Below are 24,652 nucleotides of genomic sequence, written 5' to 3'. Positions count from 1 at the left end.
AACTGGGAGTCAGCGTGCAGGGGAATACAGAAGAAGGCATCCTTGAGGTCCAGAACAGTGCACCATTCTGCTTCCTCTGGTATTTAAGAGAGCAGGGTATAGGGGTTGGGTACAACTGGATATAGAGAAATTACTGCCTCATTGATGAGTCTAAGATCTTGCACTAGTCTCCACTGACCGTTCAGTTTTTGTACTCCTACAATTGGGGTGTTGCAGGGACTGCTGCATTTCCATACTAAGCCTTGAGCTTTTAAATGTTTAACAATATCCTGTAATCCTTTATGAGCTTTAGGCCTTAAGGGATAGTGCCTTTGATAAGGAAAAGTGGTGGGGTCTTTTAGCCTGATTTGGACTGGGCGGGCATTTTTTTGCCCTTCCAAATTGCCCTTCCAATGCCCAGACTTCAGGATTGATTCCCTCTTCAAGTAGGGGACAACAAATGGGTAACTTGTTCCCCATATTCATGTAGATAATAGCTCCAGCTTTGGCTAATATACCCCTCCCTAATAAGGATGTGGGACTTTCAGGCTTAACAAGAAAGGCAAGTGAAAAGAGCAAAGTTTCCAATTACAACTGAGGAGGTGGGAGAAATACCTGGTTACAGACTGTCCCAGGATTCCTCAGATGGTAACAGACCTTGAGGACAGTCATCTGGACAGGAGATTAACACTGAGAAGGCCACACCAGTGTCCATGAGGAAGTCAATCCTGGCACTCAATAGTTAAGCATACCTGGGGCTCAGTGAGTATGATGACATGAGCTGGCGCTTGCCCCGGGCACCCTCAATCCTGTCGTTGGATCATCCGGTTGGGGGCTTCTGACCCAGAGAACCTTTGTCTTCTGGGGCAGTGCACCTTCCAGTGATTGCCTCAGCATAGTGGACATGGATGAGGGGGCGGCTTCTCATTGGACAATCTTTCTTAAAGTGTCCTTGTAAACCACATTGATAACAAGCCCTACCGGGTGATTGACCTGCCCCATTTTCTGTCCTCTCTGAACCACCAAGGTTTGTTTGTCTGAAGGCTATGACTAAGGCTGTGGCCTTTCTCTGATCTCACTTTTCCTTTTGGGCCTGTCCCTATTACAGAACACCGAGGTTGCCAGGTTAATAATGCCTCCAGATTTTGTTCAGGGCCCAGGGCTTGCTTTTGGAGCTTTCTCCTGATATCTGCAGCCGATTGGGTAATAAACTTACCTTTTAGGATCAATTGACCCTTGAGTGATTTGGGTGACAGGGGAGTATATTTTCTTAAGGCCTCCTGTAGCTGCTCAAGGAAGGCAGAAGGATTTTCTTCCTCTCCCTGAGTTACGGTGGACAGCATTGAATAATTCATGGGCTTTTTCCTAATTCTCCTTAGTCCTTCTAGAACACAGGTCAACAGATGTTTATGACTCCAGTCCCCATGATCTGCATCAAGGTCCCAGTGGGGATCTGTACTGGGGACGGCTGGCTGACCAGTAGGGAATTTATCCCTATCTTCGGCTGTCATTCTGTCATTTACTTGACTAGGATACCAGGTATCTCCAAACTCTCAGGCTGCAGCTAAAGCCGTATTCTTTTCATTAAAGGCCAGGGTTTGATCTAACAGTAGCATGACATCTCTCCAAGCGAGGTTGAAGGTTTGCCCTAGACCCTGTAGGACATCTGTGTACCTATCATGATCATCTGAAAACTTCCCCAGGTCTGCCTTGATCTGCTTTAAATCAGAGAGGGAGAAGGGGACATGTACTCAGGTTGGGCCAAATTCCCCTCCCCCTACAGCTTGAAGGGAACATAACCGATAGCCTGGGGAGGTTTGTGGTCCTTTGGAGATTTCTTTGCTTATTTCCTTCTGGGCGGGGAGATTAGAGGAGGATTATCATTAATAGGAGGGGGAGCTATAGGGAGGCTAGGATATGGGGGGTAAGCTGAGCGGTCCTCCTGTGGGATATAAATTGCAAGCTCTGTATAGTTGTGTATTCTCCTTCAATGAAAAGAAAGCTTGGACATAAGGTATTTCACTCCATTTGCCTTCCTTCTTACAGAAAAGGTCAAGCTGCAGGATAGTATTGTAATTTCTACTTCCCTCAGGTGGCCATTTTTCCCCGTCAGAGAGAATATTGGGGCTAGGCGATAGTGCAGAAAAAAATGAGTCGCTTCTTTTTCAGGGTTTGTGGGTCAAATTGGTCCCAGTGGCTTAGGATGCATTTCAAGGGTGAGCCTGTTGATGCCTGTTTCCCATCTGAAAGACAAAACCGCCTGTGTTTTTGGTTTGTTTTGTTTCTCCCCCTGCCCAAGAACCTGCAGCAGTCCCCGGACCCTGCTAATTAGAATAGTTGCGCTCACCGAAGCAGCAGCAGAAACAGTAGTTTTCCTCCCAGACCACAAGGAGGACTGAGGAAGGCTGGATTTAGTGGCCCTTACTGACGCATTCTCGAAAACCTGCACCCTTGCCTGTCCTCGTAGACCACAAAGACTGAGAAAAATTGGATTTAGTGGCCTTTACTGACGCATCCTCAAAAACCTGTTAGAGTCCTAAGCATTCTCCTGTTAGTATTGGGACCTTACCTGTGTCCTATAAAGATGTTGTGCCTCAAAAATGAAGTGGAGGGCCACACCCTGAGGGAGGGAAGGGATCTCCAGGGTTGGAAGAGTGACACCTTTTGTCCTCACTTATATGAATAGGAAGGATACAATTTCTGAGGCTCCCCATATCCTAGCTTCAGGAATAGCATTTGTTAGGCCTGCTTTTCTAAGGAGGGATCCTAAAATTCCAGAGTTCCCCCTATGACGGGGCTTTGGGCAAAAATTATGTCTTTCTGATTGGTGAGCCCAGGTGCCTAAAGAAGGGAGTAGACTCCTGGAGTTTATACTAGAAATCATCCTCATAGGAGAAACTGGAAAAGCACCAGAGACGGAGTGATTTTCAGAAGCGGGACTAGCCTCAGAGACTCCAAGAGGTGAGAGGAAGTTTATCTGACAGGCGTTAGGACCCAGGAGGCAAGGGTCAGGGTAGATAGAATAGATGGGCTAGTCTCGCTTGGGCGACATGACTTTGAGAGTTCTGCTCATGGCCGCAGGGCCAACCAACTTCTTGTTGGGACCCCGGAGCTGAATGGCTTTCCTCTCTGTCGACCCTTGGTTCAGCCCAGAAGTACTGGAAAGGCGGAAGCTGGTTCCAGGCCAACCAACGCTCTCAACTCTGAAGAGTCGGGGGTTGTTAGCCCTTTCCCAGAAAGCCTGACACCCATGTCTTTAGCCCGGTGGCCGCGCTAATCACTTTTAACTGGCTGACAGGTGCCCAGTATTTAGCCCCCGAACTCTAAGGAAAAATAGGACAGAATAGCAAGTGAAAAGGGTCCGATGGTACTTACCGCTTGGCGATAGGCGATAGTCTCACCGCTTGGCGATAGGTGATAGTCACATCTGGGTCGCCAAAATGTGTCTGGAATTGGTGGGTTCTTGGTCTCGCTGACTTCAGGAGTGAAGCTGCAGACCTTTGTGGTGTTACAGTTCATAAAGGCGGCACGTCTGGAGTTGTTTGTTCCTTCTGGTGGGTTCGTGGTCTTGCTGGCCTCAGGAGTGAAGCTGCAGACCTTTGCAGTGAGTATTACAGCTCTTAAAGGTGGCACGGACCCAAAGAGTGAGCAGCAGCAAGATTTATTGTGAAGAGTGAAAAGACAAAGCTTCCACAGTATGGAAGGGGACCCGAGCGGGTTGCCGCTGCTGGCTCTGTTGGCCTGCTTTTATTCCCTTATCTGGCCCCACCAACATCCTGCTGATTGGTCCATTTTACAGAGAGCTGATTGGTCCATTTTACAGAGCACTGATTAGTCCGTTTTGACAGAGCGCTGATTTGTGTGTTTACAAACCTTTAGCTAGACACAGAGTGCTGATTGGTGCGTTTAGAATCCTTTAGCTAGACACAGAAGTTCTCCAAGTCTGCTACCCGGCTAGCTAGACACAGAGTGCTGATTGGTGTATTTATAAACCGTTAGCTAGACACAGAGCACTGATTGGTGCGTTTACAAACCTTTAAGTAGACACAGAGTGCTGATTGGTGCATTTACAAACCTTTAGCTAGACAGAAAAGTTCTCCAGGTCCCCACCTGACTCAGAAGCCCAGCCAGCTTCACCTCTCAATGGCACTGGCTGAGGGACTTTGCGGCACCTAGCCTGGGCACTCCAGCAGCCCAGAGGGAGCTTGTCCCCTGATTAAGCCCAGCAGGCGCCAGCCAGTGGCACCGAGTGCTGGGCCTGCTGAGCCCGTACCCACCCGGAACCTGTGCTGGCCCGCGAGCGCTGCGCGCAGCCCGGCTCCTGCCCACGCCTCTCCCTCCACACTTCCCCGCGAGCAGAGAGCCAGTCCGGCCTCGGCCAGCCACAGAGAGGGGTACCCACAGCACAGCGGCAGGCTGAAGTGCTCCTTGAGTGCGGTCAGAGCGGACACCGAGGCCGAGGAGGCGCTGAGAGCGAGCGAGGACTGCTAGCACATTGTCACCTCTCAATAAGCCACTCAGTCTATGGTAATTTGTTTTTGCAGCTCGAAGTAAAACAAGTTGTTTCAGTATTAATTCTTTTTTAATTGTCATAGGAAACCCAAATCTAAACAGAAAGTTACAGCTTAGGCTGGGTGCGGTGGCTTATGCCTGTAATCCTAGCATTTTGGGAGGCCAAGGTGGGCAGATCACCTGAGGTCAGGAGTTTGAGACCAGCCTGGCCAACATAGTGAAACCCCATCTCTACTAAAAATACAAAAATTAGCCAGGCATGGTGGCAGGTGCCTATAATCCCAGCTACTCAGGAGGCTGAGGCAGGAGAATCACTTGAACCCTGGAGGCAGAGGTTGCAGTGAGCTGAGATCACGCCATTGTACTCCAGCCTGAGCGTCAAGAGCAAAACTCCATCTCAAGAAGAAAAAAAAAAGTTGCAGTTTAATTCTTTTCTGGATGCTCAGATAGCAGGACAATTAGTACTGCTGGGATTTGTTGAATGGTCTTTATGGAAAGGGGTGAAGCTTCATGGTGAGGGACTGAATTATGCTACATATCTCAATTTAAATGCTGAAGGAACATTTTTCTATAGAAACATTGTTCAATTGCATTTATAGAAGGCATTTGAGGGCCTACTGTGTACCAAGTGGAAATACAAAGATAAATGAGAATCACGCTTTTGCTCTTAAAACACAGAATAGTACACAATATAGATAGAAACAGATAATGGCAGGAAATTGTGGTAAGAAATATGTCAAACTAAGTACTGAAGAATTAGAGACAAATAGATCTGTTAGCCTGTGGGTGAGTTAGGGAAGGTTTCATGTTGAGGTGAGCTGTGTTTGTAGTCTGAAGCATTTTACCAGGCTGAGGGGAACAGCATGTGCAAAAGCATGAAGGTGTGAGTAAGGTTTGTGTAGGGGTGGAGCAAGTTCAGTATGACCCGAGGATAGTTTGCAAAAGAGGCCTTTGATTGTATAGTGTAGCACTCAGTAAATAGTGTTGGCGCCTGAAATCAATGACTGTACATCCCAAACTAATCTCAAAGCTATTTCCTTTTGGTGTGGGTTTGGTTTTTTTGTTAATTTTGAAATATACTTTTGAACACTGAAATCTCTGAAACTGCTAAGATCTCTAGAAGTGTAATTGGGAAAGAAACTTGCTTGTAGCTTTAACAAAATAAGAAACTCTTCCCAAATAAAACTTATTTTGAAGTTTGAAAATATATACTTTTGGTGAGATAGATGAATAAATGAATGAATACTGTGTATACACCAGATATTCTTATATAAGACCTAGAGGAATGGAACTCTTTGCGAAAGTATATTCCGTATTTCAGCTTCAAAATCAATCTTTGAAACACGGCCCTTGCTTACATGGGAAAGGCATATTGTGAGTCAAATACTAGTTTATCTGAGGGATTTTGTCTCCTGGTTAGACAATGAACAGTGTATTTTCAGTCCTGGAATTCAGTACCAAAATGTAATGACTCCCAGAAATGAAAAGCAAATGATCGGATTCAACACTTCTGTTCATTTCAATGGTGTTAGTGCTTGCCCTTTTTTGCAGTCTGGCTTAGAAGCTTATTACTTTACCTGAGCTAGTGGTCTCAGAGTGGGGAAGTACACACTGCAGAGTACACAAGACAGTTTATTTTGGAATATGGCAGGAAAGTATTAGCATTTTTTATTTATATTGCTGCTTATGCCATTGTTTGTTTTTGTGTATAAGGTACAAACGTACATATTCATGCATATACCGTATACAAAACACATGTGGCCCCACACATATACACATGTGCACTCACGTGTACACACAGATACACACAAAAAAATGAGGTTCCATGCTGCCTCCTTTCCCCTGCCCATTTTTCTGGGCACATAGGATCAGGAAAGTTTGATATCACTGATTTAAACCATCAATGCAAAAACACTTTCAAAGGAATCTTAAAATATTTAACAATTCTAAGTTTTATAAAGAATACACCTTAGGCAATACCAGTTTAAAAGAAACACTTTATTTTATTTATTTATTTATTTATTTATTTATTTTTGAGACAGTCTTGCTCTGTCACCTAGACTGGGGTGCAGTGGCGTGATCTCAGCTCACTGCAACCTCCGCATCCTGGGTTCAAGTGATCTCCTGCCTCAGCCTCCCAAATAGCTGGGATTACAGGTGTGTGCCACCAAACCCCGCTAAATTTTTTTGTATTTTTAGTAGAGACGGGTTTCATCATGTTGTTCAGGCTGGTCTCGAACTCCTGATCTCATGGTTCACCTCCCTCAGCCTCCCAAAGTGCTGGGATTACAGGCGTGAGCCACCACACCCAGCCTAAAAGAGACACTTTAATGAAATAAACATAGTAGGTTGTAAGGTTGTAATTTGTGTCTAATAGTGAATGCATACTTATGGGCACTTTAGATTTTTTTATACCAAAGTAGCTTTCAAAGGACAATTTATATCATGTTTTCTTAGTGAAGTGGTAATGAATTCCATAAATATCCTTGTACCATGCCTCCTATCTGACATTTCCCTCCTAAATTGGTTAAAAATCAGTATTATAGACTGGGCACGGTGGCTCACGCCTGTAATCCCAGCACTTTGGGAGGCCATTGCAGGCAGATCATCTGAGGTCTTGAGTTTGAGACCAGCCTGGCCAACATGGCGAAACCCCGTCTCTACTAAAAATACAAAAAAAAAATTAGCCGGGCGTGGTGGTGCGCACCTGTAATCCCAGCTACTTGGGAAACTGAGGCAGAAAAATGGCCTGAACCCGGGAGGTGGAGGTTGTAGTGAGCCGAGATTGCACCACTGCACTCCACCCTGGGTGACAGAACGAGACTCTGTCTCAAAAAAAAAAAAAAAGGAAAGAAGAAGAAAAAATCAGTATTACAAACGTGCTTGTAAAGTAGATGTGTTGCCCACATCTTCCCTGGTGCTGTTATTTGGCACAACACTGACATCTAGAGTCCGTTGTGGCTTATTTGTTCTGAAGTTACCTCTGTTTAACATTCAGCTTTGGATTTTCTGTATTTTGGCTTTTATGGTCTTACTCTAGCCACTATATTATTCTCATTTTGCTGATAGCATGATGTAAGTTACTTTGCATACCCTGGCAGGCAAATGTGCGTTACCCCACTGCCCCATTACAACATCAGAGGAAATAACTTTACTAAGGTGCTTTTCAAAATGAATGTCTCTAACTCAAATTTTGTCACGTTGTCCCTCCCAACTTATTTTATTGTGCCATGATTTCCACAAACCATAAAGGTGATTCTTCCACTCAAGACTGAGGCGCATGGTTTGGCTTCAGATCTTCAGGATGGCAGTCATCACACATCTCATGTTGAATGAAACAGACTCAGGATACAAGTTTAAAATAGAATTTTTTTTCTTGGCAAATTTGGAAGGTATTTTTCAGTTGCATTTTGTTGGGTTTTAGTATTTTGGTAATGACTATTAGTTATAGTTTCCTTACATTCTGGCATCCTTCTTTGTAGCCAGTTGTCTTTTCAGTTTACCTTTATTTTTTTTTTAAGACCTGATGATATATGTTCATTAACACTGCCATAGCTCCTGGAGTTGGATTTTCAGTGACTTCATTGAAAATTAAGACGTTTCTATGGTCTTTCATAGTTGGAAAGTACTCTTCTGTTTTCATAAGTGTTGTTATCTTTCTCCTGCAATAATAAATAAATAGAAAGCCATGTTTAAGGTTATGTAACCAATGAAGCCAACTGCCAAGGAACATGCAAACCACTGGGCCATCTTGGATTCTGGGTCCTAAGTGTCCATATGGTAATCTTAAAGGCCAGATTACCGTTTTCCCCATCCGTATTTAGAGTAGGATGTGGGAACTGAAAAATACTTTTTTTTTTTTGTTTGGATGCTACTGTCAAAATCGTGGCTGGGAGCTTTACAATTCTCACTTCTAAGACTGCTTTCAGGCCACATACCTCGGCCTTGTTGTTGAAAACATGTCCCAGCCTCAGAAAGAAAAATGATTTATAATTACTCAGCATGGCATCTTAGTAATTAGACCACCTATCTTTATGTATTCATATATACACTGTAGGATGAAACGACTACTTAGACAATATTCTTTCCTTGGCAAAAATCCTTTGTGAAAGTTAGATTTTTAGCGCTTGCTTTGGCAGCACATACACTAAAATTGGAACAATATAGAGAAGATTAGCATGGCCCCTGGGCAAGGATGACACACAAGTTCGTGAAGCGTTCCATATTTTTTTAAAAAGAAAACAATTAAAGTAAAAGTTGGACTTAAAAAAAATCGCCTTATTTCAGTCTCCTGATGCATTTGCCCTCTTGGCTGCTGTTTAAGAGGAAAATATCTTTACTAGTTTATCAGTTCAGCTTATTTTGTGCTCGCTTTGGCAGCACTTACACTAAAATTGGAATGATACAGAGAAGATTAGCATGGCCCCTACACAAAGATGACATGCAAATTTGTGAAGCATTCCATAAATTTTAAAAAATAAATAAAAATAAATTAACCTTATTTTGTATACATTTTAGCTTATTTGAGCTATCTCATCATGCATCATGGAAACAAAGTATCTGTTCTATTGGCATTAAGATAACATTTTGTTTGAAGAACCTGTTTATATAAGACTTTAAAGGAATACTTTCAGGATGTATTATAGATATACATGTATTCTTTTCAGTTCAACTCCAGACACTGGAGAAATACTTGTTTTTTAATATCATTAGCTGCATCTTTTCTAATGTGAATTTATTTTTGCCTTATAAGTAACAAGTAATTTTTTTTCATAATTTGACCCACAAACATTTGCAGTATCTACTGAACGCCTACCACTGCATGCAGGATACTGTACAGAGTAGCTTTTAATCTATCCTTTTAAAGCATCATTGTCTGTATTGAAAACATTGCTCGTGTCTAATGTGTTTCTGAAAGTTTCCATGTCACTAAGATGCCAGCCTGGGGCTATTTAATATTGTATCAGATGTCTTTTGTTATGTATTTATTAAAACAGGTTCTATATAAAAATACATTTCTTGTGAAAGTTCTCTTTCAGACTCTTCTGAAGGAAAACATGGTTCTTGACAGCTCCTTGGCAGCTTAGTTTTTTCAAACATGCTTTATATCTGTATTTACATTTTTTTTTTGACATTTTACACTTACAGATTGCTGATTTGTTTCCACATGTCTCTTATGGTATAGTTCTTGAGCAATTTCCTGAAAAATACGCCGAGCACTCTTCTTCTATAAAGACAAATGAGAAAAAAAAGTTCTCTTTTGGGAATATAAGCGATAACGACGCATCATCAGAACTTTTCTTGCTCTATTGCCACCAGTCCCAAAAACTACCCCCTCCCCCAACACATATGTGCCTACGGTTAACTCTTTTGTATTTGAGAACTTTAAATATAATTTATGGTTGAGAACTGTCCAATTTAAGTCACAGTTTACCCCTTGAGATTATTTTGTCATTGAGTTTCTCAACAATAGGAAATAGTGTCTGTAGTTGAAAGTTACCTTGATATTCTGTTTAAACTTAACATTTAAATATTTAAAAGCTAAAAAATCTAAAAAATATTTCAGTTTTGAAATCGTTACAACCAGCCACAATTTAAAAAATATTTTTCAAGTGTTGGTCTGTACCTTTTGTGAGTCTTCTTTTATTTCTTTGTTTCTTAGAGGGTTGGATTTTGACTGCCAAGAAGAGAAGGAAAGTCTGTGAAACATTTTATGTACTCATAACAATGGTGGCAGATATCTCATGCCCTAATAAGATTAAACTAACTTAATATTTAAGTGATATACAATGAGACTTAATTTTTACATCATTTTTGAGATGCTTTTACTCCATTAAAAACTAATCGAACAAACTGATGTTGATTGTAGGATTTATAGTAATCCTAACACAATGGTATACATCTCCCTTCTTATACACATAGCCAAAAGGTATTCTTTTTTAATAACTTCAGCCCTTTTTGAAGATTTTAAGGTGGCTTTTAGTTTCTTCATCAACCCATTTCTGTTCTTAAGGACTGTTCTTAAGGCTTTCGTAGATAACAGTAATATCTCGCCCTCCACCTGCCCACACCTCACCCCTACAGCAGAAAGATAGCATAGTGGATGGCGCTTTTCTTAATCCCATGCTACTGGGCTTTAAAGAGAAAACAGCAAATTATGTCCCCTGGCTAATAATTTCAGTGATGAGAATGTATGATGACTTCTTCCAAAGACCTCTTCTGCAGGTGGTGTTCCCTGCAGATGCACAGGAAAATATTAATTAGGGAGCTCTTGCTGAGGCCCATAACTTGTGGAGAGATAGAAATTATTTTTCTTTTGATAATATTCAAGGATATAGGGACATTCCATGCAAGAGGATTTGACTTACTTTGGAGAGGAGTATGAAGGCCACGCACACACCGGTCACATAGACAGAGAGCAGTGATACAAGAGCTGTCAAGAAGCTCCGCAGTTCCTTGCTGAGCAGCTTAATTTCTTAATGACAAAAACAGAAAGAAGCACATTCACTATTAAAGCCTATTCTTTCAAATACATGTGTAAAGTATCCTTCACACTGCGTTTTAGAGGTGAAATGTGAACTTATTCTGCTTGCCTATTCGTATAAAAACTAGACCTCAAAAGGTACTCAAGTATGTAATAGTTAAAGCCAGTTCATCAGTTCTTTAAATGTGTTAAACCAAAAATGTTACTCATTTTTAAACATTAAAAAAATTCAACCAACCATTTGTCATATTGCTAAGCATCACTTTTTAGATAAAGGATATTTGAAGTTAGATAAACATTTCCAGACAGTTTGTTCAAGGGCATCTAAAATCTCTTTTGGTAGAAACGGTTTACCAGCATCATCAAGAGTCTGCCTATGTGGTTAAGATATTTTCATATGTATTTGTTAAGGGTGATATTTATAGCCTTGGAACTAGTACACATAGCTGAAGAGTCCCATCTGTGAAAGAACCTGGGAAGGCCATACATTGAGGAGCGCAGTGCTCACTGCGTGCTTGAAAGACAGGCACTTTTGCCAAATGTGCTCTTCTTTCTTTATGATAAAATTCTGGAAATAGAGTTATTGAATCCATTTTCACATTCGGAATTTCTCTCTCCTTGCAGAAATTGTCTTGTGCTCTGGGTAGGGATTAAGTAACATGCCATGTCTTCAATTACCTGACTATTTGGAGTGCAAAATACAATTAGATTTGTACTTACTGTCTGAATAGCCTGTACTTTCCAACTAAATATCCCATAGATGAGACTGAGTGTGATGGCTCATGCCTGTAATCCCAGCACTTTGAGAGGCCGAGGTGGGCAGATCACTTGAGATCAGGAGTTTGACACCAGCCTGGCCAACATGGTGAAACCCCATCTCTACTAAAAATACCAAAATTAGCTGGGCGTGGTCGCGCATGCCTGTAATCCCAGCTACTCAGGAGGTTGAGGCAGGAGAATCGCTTGAACCCGGAAGGTGGAGGTTGGTTGCAGTGAGCTGAGATCACGCCACGGCACTCCAGCCCGGGCGACAGAGCAAGACTCTTGTCTTAAAAAAAAAGAAAGAAAAATCCCATAGATGCTTATCCTGTGAATGCAGTTTATGCAGCATACATTTTTATTTGTGAAACTAACAAATTAACCACATCTATACAACTAAAATAAAAAAGCTTCAGTGTGAAAATAGGAGTTCTATAGAAGAGACAGGAAGTTGCCATGTCTGCCTTAACACTTTCAATTCTGCCTTTCACTTTCACTTCACTTTATATAAGCCTTGCAGTTTTGAGACCTTCATCTTTTTACAAGCCATTTTTCCCTTTGACTAACATGTTTTTAGAAGGCTAATGCAGTGAGACACACAAATCTCTAAAGCTGTGTGTGTTTTCATATCAGTAGCTAACATTTGTTATTTGCTATATGCCAGGCACTATTAAAAATGCTTTAAGTGCCTTAACTTATTTATAATTTAGCTGACAGATGAGAATAAACTAAGGTTAAATGACATTTGAATATCAAAAGCCCATTAGAACCCTCGTAGTTTAAAAGACGGGTTGTAATACTGGATGGTCTCCCTTCCTCAGAGTCCTATTTTGAAATCGAAGGGCTGGTTGATTTTGAGTTCATGTTTTAACAATCTCAGTGCTCATCATACCAGGGTCCTTCCTAAGAGAAGAGACCCCAACAAGGCGAGGAGTTGCTGCTGTTCTCTTTTTTCCTTCAGAATCATGTAAAGCTTTTTCTCTGAAATTCCCCCTTTTTTTTTTCTCGGGAATGTCTTAATCTCAGTTTACTCAAGGGAATGACTTGGTGAAATTACTGATAGGATTTAGCTATGTTTGATGTCCTCGCTCGGCTGAGGAATTGTCATGGGTTTTATCAAATCTCAGGAAGTGAGAGTCATCACTTTCCGTTCACTGATGTCCAGGCAGAATGGGAAGGGTCAGGGATCCCTGAGTAGCTTCTCTCCAAATCTGTGCTTATTCTCCATGTTGCATAGTTTCTGTGGGTCCAATTTATTGATCTTTTACACTTCTCTAGTGCTTTGTTCTAGGTGGTGCATTACCAGACTAGTTCCTGAGAAAGCTGATAGTTACTCACCACAAGGTTCCCTTTGGACATGGTACTTTACACTAAATCACTGTAATATACAAAAGAGGTGAACATGGTTGGTTAAACGTCACCATGTAGGGAGAATAGAGCACCCAGCAAATCACTGACTTTGTGTTAGTGGATGTTCGAGATGGATTGGAGTAGTTCTTTTGTTTTTCTGAGATGGAGTCTTGCTTTGTTGCCCAGACTGGAGTGCAGTAGTGCGATCTCGGCTCACTGCAACCTTCGCCTCCTGGGTTACAAGCGATTCTCCTGCCTCAACCTCCCAAGCAGCTGGGACTACAGGTGCATGCCACCATGCTCGGCTAATTTTTGTATTTTGAGTAGAGATGGGGTTTCACCATGTTGGCCAGGCTAGTCTTGAACTCCTGACCTCAAGTGATTCGTCCACCTCAGCCTCAAAGTGCTGGGATTACAGGTGTGAGCCACCACGCCCAGCCAGTTGGAGTAGTTCTTTAGTCCAAACCTCATGGTGACTTGTGTTCAGATCACACCCATCACTGGCTAGGGTATTAACTTAGCAAATTTATCTCCTGATTTCTACATGTGAGTGAGGTAATGATTTTACAGGCCTGAACAAGATGCAATGATGCACTGAAATAAAGCCTCGCTGACTGACCTCTTACCACCAGTGTGGTCCCTCCTCCCGTCTGTTTAGCTCTCGCTTCCGGCACACTGGGGAATGCTATTCCACAGATGTAAACTGCACTGTCATTTGAAGTCACTCTGTTTACAGTGAGGGAAACTTGGTTTTCTTTGAGGGCCTCCCTCACTGTGAACTTGTCTGCCTCACTTTTGCACCCGTCCAAGCACAGGTTCTCAGGCTGGTGAGCACCGTAGCGAAACCACAGGCATGTTGGTTGCTCAGAAGGGCATCCGGTTGCGGAGAAGGTACACTTTATGGTGACAGCCTCATGAGTGTAGTCCACTTCTAGGTACCACGGTTGTGTGACAGAGAGAGTACAGGCGCCCACAGCACCTGTGGGAGGAAGCAGATGAGTGGGTTAATGGGCCTGTCACCTCACTTTGTGCTTTTATTATATTTTTGAGGTAGGAAACCCAGCCATTCTGTTATTTTTCTTACCTTAATCCCAATATAAATAAGACTAAAAATAAACACCAGTGGTCCTCACTTGCCCCAACTCCTCCTGTTTTCTGACCTTGACCTGCTGGGTCACATGATGTCTGTTCACTGGAGGCCAGCCCTAGAGAGGCTTCAGGGGAACAGAGTCCCTGTGCAGGAGGCCTGCATAGAGGTGGCACCATATTGGACTCAGAAGTTTGGGGTCCATCTGTGACTCTTGCTCCTTACAAGCTTTCCTTCGATCCAATCACTTAATCTCCTGCCTGCTTTCTTGTCCGCACCCTGGCCTCCCCAGAGTGCTGTGTTCAGTGTGGTAACCTGTGTCCCCAGACGAACGTTGCTGCCGCTGATGGAGCCTATGAGCAGCAGCGATGTTTGTGCTTTTTGGGAGTTGAGATCGCCAGGAATTCATGGCCATTCACAATTGTTTCTTTGTGAGCCTGGTGTCCCTTTGGGAAACATGATAAAAGGCAAGATGTACACCTGTGGAAATGCAGCCCTGGCTTAGCCTACCATGTCTTTGATTACTGAGCAGGGACCATATGAGCTCGCCAGGCCATAGCTAAGCAGATTTGGTTTCTCCCTGGCGTGTGTGCTGCTTTGTAGGCCCTTATAGCATTTATCTTATTTAATTAACAATATCGTGATAAAGAGCACAGACTTGAGTTCAAATCCTAGCTCTGCCTGTTCCCAGCATTATAATCTCAGTATCTCAGTTTCCTCATTAGAAAATGGGGATAGTATTGTTGACCTCATGCAGTTAGTGTGACGTTCAAGATGATGCCTAGGAAGTGTTTACCTGCCTAAGCTATAGTAAGTATTAAATACAAGGGAGCGATTGCTGCTGCAGCCGCCACTGCTACTGTTCCCACAGTGTCAGATGGCTGTTGGAGAGATGGTTGTGGACGTCTAGCCACGAGGTGTTCACAGAGCTGGGATTAGTCACCCACTCCAGTGTACTGTCCACCATGTGGTGCTCTTCCAAGTTATGAGGATTGAGTCCCCCACCTTGGCCTTTATATCCCAGGCATGTGAAGCTGGAAAGCCACTCGAGTGCACAAATGGAAAGACCCGCCCTAAACCCTTCTTTTGCGGCAGGGGAGGCCATAGGTAAAATAGTATTGGTTGAGACAAATTGGAATTTGTCAAGTTTTTGGTCTGAGTTCCGCCTGGTCATATATTCCCAAATGGTCCTATTTGTGTGAGTTTGTCCTTTGCTACTGTAAATGAAACTGAAAAGTCATCCAAGTGGTCTGATGTTTAATTTTCAGACAGGGGCTTTTTTTCTCTTAGCGTTTCTCTTATGGATCCCCATTCATAACAGCAGAGGAATTAAAGTTAGAATCATGGTGTTTGTGATGCGAGTCTCTTCTCACCATGTTTTTTTGTTTTTGTTTTCATTTTTGTTATTGTTTTTGGACAGAGTCTCTGTCTCCCAGGCTGGAGTGCAATGGTGCAATCACGGCACACTGCAACTGTGACCTCCCAGGTTCAAGCCATCATCCTGCCTTAGCTTCTCAAAAGTAGCTGGGACTGTAGGCCTGCAGCACTGTGCCCAGCTAATTTTTGTATTTTTTGTAGAGACAGGGTTTCACCTTGTTACCTAGGCTGATCTTGCACCCCTAAACTCAAGTGACCCGCTTGCCTCGGCCTTCCAAAGTGCTGGGATTACAGGTGTGAGCCACTGCGCCTTGCTCTCTTCTCATCATGTTATATTTTAGTATTTGTGAAACATGAGATGAGCTGGAAGCTCTGTGGTGACCTGATAAATGCAAACCAGACAAGAGGGTGCAGTCACCTGGAGGAGGCCTGCAAGCTTCTCTGAGCTTCGTGTCTGTGGGAGGCCCAGCTCAGCTCCATCTCCAGCCAAGGGGATTGGATTCCCTCTCAAGTCTGAGAAATACAACCTCATGTCTCCTGCCCAGACTCAAGCACCTTACAAGTACAGTGAAACATTTTATAGTATATACTGAGTGGAAATTTAAAATGGAATTGGGTCTGCCAAAACTTAGCGAAGTTAAGCACTGTCTCAGTCTCAAGTCATCTTTCAGATAATGTTTTTATTTTTATTTGTAAAATTATTTTTAAAAAGTGGACGATTCCATTATTTACACATTTTTATTTTTGAGATAGGGTCCCACTGTGTCACCCAAACTGGAATGCAGTGGTGTGATCTTGGCTAACTTACTGTAGCCTTTGTCTTCTGGGCTCAAGCAATCCTCTCACTGCAGCCTCTGGAGTAGCTGAGACTATAGGTGTGCACCACCACGCCTGGCTAATTTTTTTATTTTTAGTAGAGACAGGGTTTTGCGATGTTGGCCAGCCTGGTCTTAAACTCCTGGGCTCAAGCAATCCACTCGCCTCAGCCTTCCAAATTGGGTAGTGTTTTTAAAAGGGAAGCCAAAGAGCCAGGCGTGGTGGTGTGGCCATTAGTCACAGCTACTCAGGAGGCTGAGACCGGAGGCTGATTGAGCCCAGGAATTCCAGGCTGCAGTGAGCTGTGATGGCACCACTGCACTCCAGCCTGGGCAGCATTGTGAGTCCCTGTCTCTATTAAAGGAATAGAGGCTGGACGTGCACTCCAGCCTGGGCAGCATTGTGAGATCCTGTCTCTATAAAAGGAATAGAGGCTGGGCATGGTGGCTCACGCCTGTAATCCCAGCACTTTGGGATGCCGAGGCGGGCAGATCACCTGAGGTCAGGCGTTCAAGACTAGCCTGGCCAACATGGTAAAACCCCATCTTTACTAAAAATACAAAAAATTAGCCAGGTGTGGTGGTGGACGCCTGTAATCCCAGCTACTTGGGAGGCTGAAGCAGGAGAATCGCTTGAACGTAGGAGGTGGAGGTTGCAGTGAGCTGAGATTGTGCCACTGCACTCTAGCCTGGGTGACAGAGTGAGACTCTTGTCTCAAAAAAAAAAAAAAAAGAGGTTGGGGTGGCGGGGATAGCTGACTTTTAACACTTTTCTTAGTAGTATAGGATAAAAACAGGTATTTGTAACTTTGGAATTTCATATCTCTACTTATTTTCACCTTCTTCCCAATTAGTCTATGTGTGGGAGAAAACCAATTGTAATGATTTCCTCTGTGAGCAGGAACTTGTGATGAAACTGTGGTTCCCTCCCCCGACCAGTTAGGCAACCTATTAACAAAAAAGAGAAGTTCGGATATGTCACACCACAGCCTGCTTCTGTGAATGATTTCTTTTAAGAATCCTCATATTCTAGGAATTGTTTTTTAAACACAGTATCCAATGAAAAGGTTGAAGATTTATTTCCTCCATGGAGGGAATAGAAAGATTATTCTTATTTAAAAAACCATATTGAGGCTGGGCATGGTGGCTCATGCCTGTAATCCCAGCATTATGGGAGGCCGAGGCGGGCGGATCACGAGGTCAGGAGATCGAGACCATCCTGGCTAACACGGTGAAACGCTGTCTCTACTAAAAATACAAAAAATTAGCCGGGTGTGGTGGCAGATGCCTGTAGTCCCAGCTACTCGGGAGGCTGAGGCAGGAGAATGGCGTGAACCCGGGAGGCGGAGCTTGCAGTGAGCCGAGATCTTGCCACTGCACTCCAGCCTGGGCGACAGAGCGAGACTCCGTCTCAAACAAACAAAAAAGCCATATTGAAAGTAGGAAGAGAACTAATTCTTGACATTTAAACAAAGCTGTCTCTCTATCTAGTAAGTAAGAAGTAAGTAAATATCTTGCTCTGTTGCCCAGGCTGGAGTGCAGTGGCACAATCACAGCTCCCTATAGCCTGGAAGTCCTGGGCTCAAGTGATCCTCCTGCCTCAGCCTCCCAGGTGGGTGGGACTGCAGGTGCAGTGCAGGTGCCATCACGCCCAGCTATTTTTTTTCTTGTGTAGAGATGGGGGTCTCATTATGTTGTTCATGCTGGTCTTGAAGTCCTGAGCTCAAGTGATCCTCTCACCTTGGCCCCCAAAGTGCTGGGATTACAGGCATGAACCACCACGCCCAGCCCAAAGCTTTATTATATTAGATTTCAAATTTCTAACATATCAAAGTAGCGAAGTAGTACAGTCAACCCCCTGCCATCACATGGCTTCGACCCAATCTTGTTTCTTTTCTCCTCCCACCTACTCCCTCACTCCCATATTATTTTAGAGCAAATCCCAGCCATTTTATCTGCATCTTTCAGAATATATCTCTAAAAGACAGGAATTCTTCTTTAAAATAATGCTAATTAAAATAGTCTATGAAAGTAATATATACTTATTAGCAAAAAACAGGTTATTAAAAGTAGAAGCAAAAAGTCACCCACAGTCCTTCTGCGTGAAATAACTCCCATTAACATTTTGATATATTTCTTCACAGATGAGAAAAAATTAATTTTAAGAACTTTCCCCCCTTCCCTGCCCTATAATCCAAATTGTGTGGGCAAATCTGAGATTACTAGATGTATTGGAAATCCTTTCTCTTTCATAGATAAAAAAACAGAAGTAGACAGAATTTTAAAAATAGATATATTATGGGATGGCTATTGGAGTCATGGCAGTTTTTTTTTTTCTTAAATGAAAAGTACTTTTATAGAAATTGTTCTTTGAAAATATTCAGCAAATAATCATTTATTGCTTTCTATGTGCAGATCAAGTTTGTATGATAATTAAATTATTGATAACTTATACCTACGATTTTAAGAATATTTTCAACCCTTTGTTTGGTCAGATTGTCTTCAATTAGCATAATAGCAAAGAGACTTTTCAAGGTTAATATGAAACTTTTTCTCAGCTATTTTTTTATTGTCTATTTCTCAGGGGAAAAAGGAAACTTATCCTCTTAGGCAGTTTTCATAATGTTATACATTTAAAAATTAATCTGAAGGAGCTTAAAATATAAATGCATTAGGTGAAAAATAGCAATTGATTTAAATAAAATGAAGGAGGAGAAGAAAAAGAACCTTACCGACACAAAATAGAATGAGATTGGTTTGCAGATGGCGAGCAATGTTGCTTCTGCTCGCAGTCCCCATTTCTGTGTATGCCGGGGCGGGTTGGGGTGTGTATTTGAAAGGAAAGTTGGCTTTCTTTTTTCAGAAGGGAAGAAGAGCTGAAGAGAGGAACCTCTTATGAAGGAACCATAATCAGGAACTTTTTGAAATTGTGCAAGGATGGCTTCACCACTTAACATTGAGATTTTGGCCTGGAGCACATTTAGAAATGTGCGTATCTTTTTTTTTTTTTCCATGGATTTTACAGTTGTCATAGGTGTTAGATGTTTTTGGGTGAGAGTTTGATTTACACCTAGCACATATTCCCAGGAAGGAGTATTGTTTGACAAATAATTCGTACTTGGATTTTTCAGAACAGTTCAGTCACTGTCTAGGGTACCTGCTCTGGGTGCCACTCTGGGCCAGTAACTGCTGGGAACAAAGAACAGCAGAAGGAGAAGTGGCTTTGTGTAGAGATGAGAAAAGTTAGTAAACAACACATTCTAATGCAGCGAATAAATAAATTGTCTGTTATTAACTTTTTGTACTCCAGTTTTGAATCCAAAGACACCTGCCTTCCCCCCTTTTTTGACAGGGTCTCTATCACCCAGGCTGGAATGCAGTGGCAAGATTGCAGCTCATTGCAGCCTCAGCTTCCTGAGTAGCTGGGACTACAGGCATGCACCACCACCCCTGGCTAATTTTTTTTTTTTTTTTTTTTTTTTTTTTTGTAGATTCTGTGTTGTCTAGGCTAGTCCTGGCCTCAAGCGATCCCCCTGCCTTGGCCTCCCAAAGTGTTAGGATTACAGGTGTGAGCCACCATGCCTGGCCCAAAGACCCCCTTTTAATGTGTTGAGAAACAAATATGTGGGCCCTCTGTCCTCTGTGTCCTCTCCCCCAGCACTTAGTGGTGATTCAGTAAGGGTCTTCTTTGTAAAGCAGCAGAAACAGACTCAGGCTGACTTAAAAGGAAATTTATGCAAACATTTGAAGGTAGATCCTAGAGTCACTGGGAGGGCTAGTGAATCTTGTGTGGGGTCCACAGCCAGGAAGAATGCCTCAAATCACACCATAAACAGGTCTGAAGAGGATGCTACTGCCACTGCCAAACACTAGGTGCCATCAGCCCTGTTGTCAGCATCGCTCAACCACTGCCCCAGCCCCTTGGTCTCACTGCCATTGCTCCACCCCCAGAGAAGGAGAAGCTCACATCCCCACTACTCTGGGTCACTGGCTCTCCATTCCAGGGCGTGGGCAAGTGTGCCTGGCTTAGGCTGCGTGCCAGTGCCTCAGCTGCACGGCAGGCCAGGAAAGCGGCTCCCAGGCCTTGTGTCTCTCCCAGACTCTGGGCAGGCAATTCCCCAGACATGGGAAGAGCGTCATCTGCACCACTGAAAATTATGAAAAATCTCCCCACCATGATATGATATCTGTGCCCTTGGCATCTGCTCATGATATATTTTCTCATTAACAGAAAGTTATTCTCAGTCTGTTTTTTTTTTTTTTTTTTGAGACAGAGTCTCGCTCTGTCGCCCAGGCTGGAGTGCAGTGGCACGATCTTGGCTCGCTGCAAGCTCCGCCTCCCGGGTTCACACCATTCTCCTGCCTCAGCCTCCCAAGTAGCTGGGACTACAGGTGCATGTTGCCATGCCCAGCTAATTTTTTTGTTTTTTTTTTAGTAGAGACGGGGTTTCACTGTGTTAGTCAGGATGGTCTTGATCTCCTGACCTCGTGATCCGCCCACCTCGGCCTCCCAAAGTGCTGGGATTACAGGCATGAGCCACCACGCCCGGCCTCAATCTGGTTTTAACACTTCAACAGATGTATGTAGTTTTTGTATCACCATAGCACCTAAAAAGTACCCCCAAAGTTAAATATACTGTCATCTCTGTGTGTGTGTCTGTAGTCAGTGCCAGGTTTGTATGTGAATTTGAGGACCTTCCCTAGTCCCCTTGTCCCCCAGGCATCTCCTGCTCATAAGTTTGGAAATGACTGATAGAGGCTTCATCTCTAGTCCAAGAAATGCCGGACGGTGTATCCATCCTACTGTTCCATCTCTCTCTGGTCCTGGAGCTTAATGTTTATGAAATTGTTCTGAAAAGGCAAAGAATGAGTCAACTTCCCTAGAAAAACTCCCCAATGATCTGCTTTTCTAAATTAAAATCCTTCATGAGCCTGTTTTTATTTTCAGCCTAATAAATCTCTCTAGGTAGTAAGTTGCATAAGTTTACTATGCCAGTGGTATTTTCTTGCATTTGTCCAAAACTGTCCTTCAGATATTACATGTTGCTCTCTGTTTCAGTATTCCAGCATTTAATGACCAGTTTTCCAAACCCATTAACCATTACACCCTGCAGTCAGTCTATTGGCAGATACTACCCAAAACTGTCAGAGAAGATAACAGTGTGGGCCTTGGATCCAGACAAACCTGGGCTTACATTTCCGTACTGACACTCATTAACCTTGCAAGCGTGGGCAAGTTCTTCAGCCCTTCTGAGTCTGTTCTTTATCTGCCCACCTGTCTCAAAGAGTACCTGGGAAGTACAAAAGAGGTAACTCATGAAGCCCTCAGGCTTGGAACGTACCAAGTCCTTGGTAGATATGGCTCCTCCCTGCTTCCCTCTTTAAATCACTTGTTTGTTCAAGAATTTAACTGAATGTTCTTATTTGTATTAGTAGGTGGCAAGTGGGAGAAACCATCAGAAATTTTGGAAATCAAAGGACAGAACTGGGAAGAACAAGTGAATAGTCTGCCTGAAGTTTTCAGAAAAGCTGGTTTTGTTATCGAAGCTTTCACCAGACTACCATACCTGTGTGAAGGCGACATGTATAATGACTACTACGTTCTGGATGACGCTGTCTTTGTTCTCAAACCAGTATAAACACGTGGAGGTCGAAGTCTTCAGAGTCCGCACCCTCCGGGATGTGCCCTTGGAAGAGGGTCTGTGTTCACAATTACGTGAAGGGAGGACCCTTGGGGACCGCCATTCTAAATATCATGTAGGAATTTAAAAAGCCAAAATACTAATTATTTCTTTGTAGTGTGTAAAGGAATGTTTTTAAAAGACAAAAACCCAACTCTTTGTGGATTTTTATCAACTCTTTACTCAGAGCCACTCTCCAATGCAGGTCACACTCCAATTATGATGGAAGATATTTTTTATACTTAATTGCAGTAGGGACTCATTCCCAGACAAAGCAATAGTCACGACTTCATGGAACCAATCAATGGATTGTTTTTTGAAGACTGGCAATAAAGCTGTCCATTCAATTCCAAATACTGGTTTTAAGGTATAGCCACTGATATTCTTTCATGTTTAGAAATTCTTTCTGTTATTATTCAAGAAAATGTCTTTAATCATGCTAATAAACTTTTTTGGAGATGACTTTGGCATCATGTTTGAATTCATATAAGGCTCCCCTAGCATTTTTTATTGGTTTGGCTTCAGGAGTACCCAAATAGTAGCATTATGAGAATGACACAGACAATTTGAATAGGGGGGAAGGAAGGCTTCAGACTTGGGGGAAGGGGAGATTATTGCAAATTGCAGTGAACACTGAGGCAGTAAAAAAAAAAAAAACAGAAACAAAAACCCAGCCTCATTCAGATACAGAACTTCAGGGACCCCTCCCCCCACCCCCCCAGTTAATGCTGCTGTGAAAAATGCAAAATAACCTGGTTCTGACTTTGTGATCACTCATGTCCCATACACTGAACTTTGTTTTTTTCTGGACAATCTCAGGTTCTCAGAATTGAAACATTCAGTTTTGTCTACTGACAAAATGCAACTAAAAATGTTTTAATTCAACTTCTTACTCTACACTTATATACCTCTCTCCCAGAGCTTGGCTCTTCCCTGAAATCCTTAAAGGAGTTTATTATTTGCCAAGAATATGGTTTGATGAAGACCGTGTCAGACTCATGCATTCTGAAATCCGTGAGTGCCTCCAACCATAAACCCAGAAATGCTGCCATAGAGGAACCCATTAGCAAGATCAATAACCATCGTGGATATTCCAAAGAGCAGAGCATTTCACCCAGAATCTGAAATCTCAGTAATAACAGAAATGTCAATCAATATGAGATTGTGGTTATTAACAATATGTTATTCTCACTACTTTATTTCTTTTTTCATCCAGGTGTTTCATTAAGTATTCTCATTTATATGCTCATAGAAGTCATCAGATCAACACATTCACTCCAACACCTGGGTATAAAGGCGAATTAAAACCTGAAGAATTACTTTATTATTCATTAAGAACTGCATTCCCACATCCTCACACCAATATCTTCCACTGTTACTGTGCAGTCATAATAAGAGTTGGGTTATGTGATTTATGCAAAATTGTTATTGGTATGTTCTAATGATTTTTTTTCCAGGAATTCAAGTAAGTGAAGTACAAATACTTAGCACCATAGATTGTAAAAATAGAAAGAGGAAATGAGAAAACTTAATGTCGTTCTTGTACAGTTGAGTTTTGCTTCTTTATAAACTGTCTGTTAAAATCAGGGGTTGCTGTTAGACTGTCAAGCAGAAGTGATGGATGTTCAAGGAGGCAGGTTGCCCCAAAGTGTTTTCTAACTTTCAAGTAGAGAACTTTATGCTCTAATAAGAAAAATACAACTCATTCTTAACCACCCCCCAAAACAGAGAAAACACATACATTTATGCATTTTAAAGATAAAAAGTAGTTTCTCAAAAAAATCTGAAGTTCTCTGAAAAACAGCTTATTAAAAGTGCTGTTTTGTGGTGAAAATTGAAACCAAATCCACTCACATTTCCTATCGGGTCTTGAAATTCTTGGTGGTGTGTCACCATTCCACTAGATGGCAGTGTTGCTTACTGAGTGTCAATGGCTTTTTTCCCCATAAATGGAATCATGTTTTTCTCCCCCAAAGTACAATAAAGCTGCCTTGTCTGCACCATTCCTCGTGTAAGTGCTTCATATCAAGTTAAGACTGTACTAGAGAAATTAAGAAGAGCTTTATTTGTGGTAAAAGCAAGCTAACCAATTGACCTTAAAGGTTGAAATGCAAGCCACACCTCTGATTCCTAGCTCCCTGCACCTGCATTTTAAGCTCCTAAAGTGCTCAGACCACTGATCTCAGAGAAGGGGAGGAAAGGAGGTACAATGCCCTTAGTCATTTATCCCTTGTACAGAGTAGTTAAAAGCAATACTGTATTTTCTGCCATCCAGTGTGACCTGTCATCAGTTTTTACATGGTTGGCTTTTAACAGAAAAAAGTTGAGTTGGAAAATAAATTGTAGATGTTTCAAGTCTTCCTGAGCAAAGCTTTGTTTTCACTTGGTTCTGAATATAGTATTAATAGGCTATACTGCGTATGTTATTTACAGTATTAATGAAGCAAGATGTTTTCATTAATTGCTTCCCACTACTTGGTTACTGATGGAGGTGTTACATGATCCTTTTTCTCCAGCAATGTCAGTATAGTATCATGGGCTTCCAGTGACTAAAGTGACCTACCATGTTAGTGCAGATGCTTAAGCACCCCCAGTTACCTTATATCCA

The 24,652-nt window shown here is 42.4% G+C and overlaps 2 protein-coding genes and 2 non-coding genes across 5 annotated transcripts in view; 3 read left to right on the top strand and 1 right to left on the bottom strand.

The window, feature by feature from the left end:
* The window catches only part of METTL9 (methyltransferase 9, His-X-His N1(pi)-histidine), a 56,548-nt gene extending 34,042 nt beyond the window's left edge, over positions 1 to 22,506 (top strand). The window contains exon 5 of one of the 2 annotated variants that reach the window (XM_009430455.4): positions 21,797 to 22,506. In XM_009430455.4, the coding sequence (XP_009428730.4) occupies positions 21,797 to 22,002 (206 nt within the window). In that variant the 3' untranslated portion in view covers positions 22,003 to 22,506. The remainder of the gene's footprint in view (positions 1 to 21,796) is intronic. The other variant, XM_510871.9, reaches the window with a different exon arrangement.
* IGSF6 (immunoglobulin superfamily member 6) lies at positions 6,475 to 19,367 on the bottom strand. Its single transcript, XM_001160217.7, has 6 exons — positions 19,096 to 19,367; positions 13,704 to 14,063; positions 10,860 to 10,966; positions 10,118 to 10,168; positions 9,638 to 9,718; positions 6,475 to 8,153 (listed from the first exon to the last, which is right to left on the bottom strand). Exons 1-6 carry the CDS (start codon positions 19,160 to 19,162, stop codon positions 8,094 to 8,096), a joined length of 726 nt encoding a protein of 241 aa, XP_001160217.1. The 5' UTR covers positions 19,163 to 19,367; the 3' UTR covers positions 6,475 to 8,093.
* On the top strand, positions 8,615 to 8,721 carry LOC112205988 (U6 spliceosomal RNA). Its single transcript, XR_002940115.1, has one exon. It is a non-coding gene; the product is annotated as a U6 spliceosomal RNA (small nuclear RNA).
* Positions 8,856 to 8,962, top strand: LOC112205990 (U6 spliceosomal RNA). Its single transcript, XR_002940117.1, has one exon. It is a non-coding gene; the product is annotated as a U6 spliceosomal RNA (small nuclear RNA).
* Positions 22,507 to 24,652: the final 2,146 nt, after the last annotated feature.

Source organism: Pan troglodytes, chromosome 18 (assembly GCF_028858775.2).
Source record: "Pan troglodytes isolate AG18354 chromosome 18, NHGRI_mPanTro3-v2.0_pri, whole genome shotgun sequence".
Taxonomy (NCBI): Eukaryota; Metazoa; Chordata; class Mammalia; order Primates; family Hominidae; genus Pan; species Pan troglodytes.
Note: the sequence above shows the minus strand (reverse complement) of the source record. Positions and strands in the feature narration are given on the sequence as shown.